The sequence below is a fragment of the Cyprinodon variegatus genome, unplaced genomic scaffold, assembly GCF_000732505.1.
Source record: "Cyprinodon variegatus isolate N-32 unplaced genomic scaffold, C_variegatus-1.0 Scaffold28, whole genome shotgun sequence".
Lineage (NCBI taxonomy): Eukaryota > Metazoa > Chordata > Actinopteri > Cyprinodontiformes > Cyprinodontidae > Cyprinodon > Cyprinodon variegatus.
The window spans coordinates 578105-580054 of NW_015150481.1; the positions used below are offsets into that span (position 1 = coordinate 578105).

A 1950-nucleotide genomic window follows, 5' to 3' on the forward strand; every position below is an offset into this window, starting at 1 on the left:
CCTACAGCTGTAGGGGTACGGCAGCCTGATAGGTGCTGCAGACAGACGGATATTGAATAACTTTACTGTGTCGTACTTCTTAGCCCTGATAGCCAATAAACACGTTAGCACTGCAGCTATTGTTGCGTCCTCTGCTGTTTATTATCAGGTGGACAAAGAGCGCGTCTTCTGCACCGCTGCTAACATCGTTAGCCACGTTAACCGTCTGCACACACTGCAAAAACTCAATAACTTGCTAGTTTTCTTGTCAAAAATGTAAGTTTCTAGATAATAGATAATATCCTAGATACTATAGATAACGTCCATGTTTGATTCGTTAGATCACTGAGGGTTTCTCTCATCTGAAGCTTGTTGCTGCCGGATTATAATCTGCCTGCTCTGATTCTGCAGACCGCCAGGTGAGGAAGAGGAGGAAGGAGTCGGGCTCCAGAAGGTGTGACTTCACCGAAGGGTGGGTGGAGTTCAGAGACAAGCGGGTGGCGAAGCGGGTGGCGCTGTCGCTCCACAACACGCCCATGGGCACCAAGAAGCGCCAGAGATTCTTCTCTGACCTCTGGAACATGAAGGTACTGCTTGGTTCCCTATTCTGCCTAGCAACAGTCACACCGCAGCTGATTGGCTCATTCCACGGTTATTTTTCATCCACACAAAGCGACCTCCACCCAGTCAGAGTCCAGCTGCTCAAACGTTAAGCTAACCAGGCTGAAGTTGGCCTCTGATTGGTAGCTTGGTATCAGTTTAATACAGAAAAAATTATAAATTCATGAATTAATCCGTCGTTAAACCTTCATTCTGTTGGTGAAAATCTGCAGTTCAATCAGTAATCCATCCCTTCATAGATTACTGAAACAGTTAATCTGGATTATTAAAATATTCCTTAACTAATTTAGTCATCAGTTGTTAACTGGAGAATAGAGACTTTAAAATGTGCCTTAAGCTGACAGAGCGACACACTTAGAGCAGGAATTATGTCCAAATTGTAAATAAAATATGTAAACATTTAACATTTAAGATAAAAAAATCTTTTTCATCAATCTGTTCTATCCAGCATTTTAGTTTCACCTGCTTTAATTACCTAAATGTCTTCAAGGAACCTCTTGCTATCCGATTATTAATTAATAAAAAAAAATCTACAGATTACTCAATTGGCAAATTATTCATTAGCTGCATCCATGATTCAGGTTTTTTTCATTCATTCAGCAGAAACATCAGATCCATCTTTCTTTCCATCTCTTCTTTGCTCCATTTTAACCCTCGTTACTAAAGATCAACTCAAACGCGAGACTTTGAAACCTTCTTAGTCAAATGTAGGAAATTGATGGAGATGTTGAAGTATTACACTAGATGTCGCTCTTCTAATGAATACATCAGAGAAGTTTGATGGAAACACGTTTCCTGTTAGTCTGACAGTAGATTAAACACAGACTGAATCTGCTGCTGATTAAACTCAGTATTGATAGAGATGAACTAAATGATTCCTATAAGCAGAAAGACGATCGGCTCCAATTAAAGGACCAGTTCACTGTGTAGAACTATAGTTAACTAGATCCCACTGGGTTCAGGTACAGAGGCTCAGAGTTCATCCATCCAAACAGGAAGCTGTGGTCTTAGAACTACCAGCTACCAGTTAGTTACTTCCTGAAACAGTTTCTGAAGCTGATCTGTCTGTGTCTCTCTACCAAGTACCTGCACAGGTTCCAGTGGACTCACCTGAGCGAGCGGCTGGCCTATGAACAGACGGTGCTGAAGCAGAGACTCCGGACTGAGGTCTCCCAGGCCAAGAAGGAGACCAACTTCTACCTGAACAACGTGGAGAAGAGCTCCCGCATGGAAAAGCTGAGGAGGAAGAGGCAGAAGGTCGGAGAGCAGGTAAGAATATCTGGGAGACACGTCTTAAAGACGAGTCTGGGAGACGCGTGTGGGAGACACGTCTTAAAGACCAGTCTGTGA

The 1950-nt window shown here is 42.8% G+C and overlaps 1 protein-coding gene across 1 annotated transcript in view; it reads left to right on the plus strand.

The window, feature by feature from the left end:
- Positions 1-1950, plus strand: part of abt1 (activator of basal transcription 1) — a 3085-nt gene extending 1135 nt beyond the window's left edge. Inside the window, exons 2-3 of the mRNA XM_015397326.1 lie at positions 391-566; positions 1684-1950. Of these exons, the coding sequence (XP_015252812.1) occupies positions 391-566; positions 1684-1950 (443 nt within the window). The remainder of the gene's footprint in view (positions 1-390; positions 567-1683) is intronic.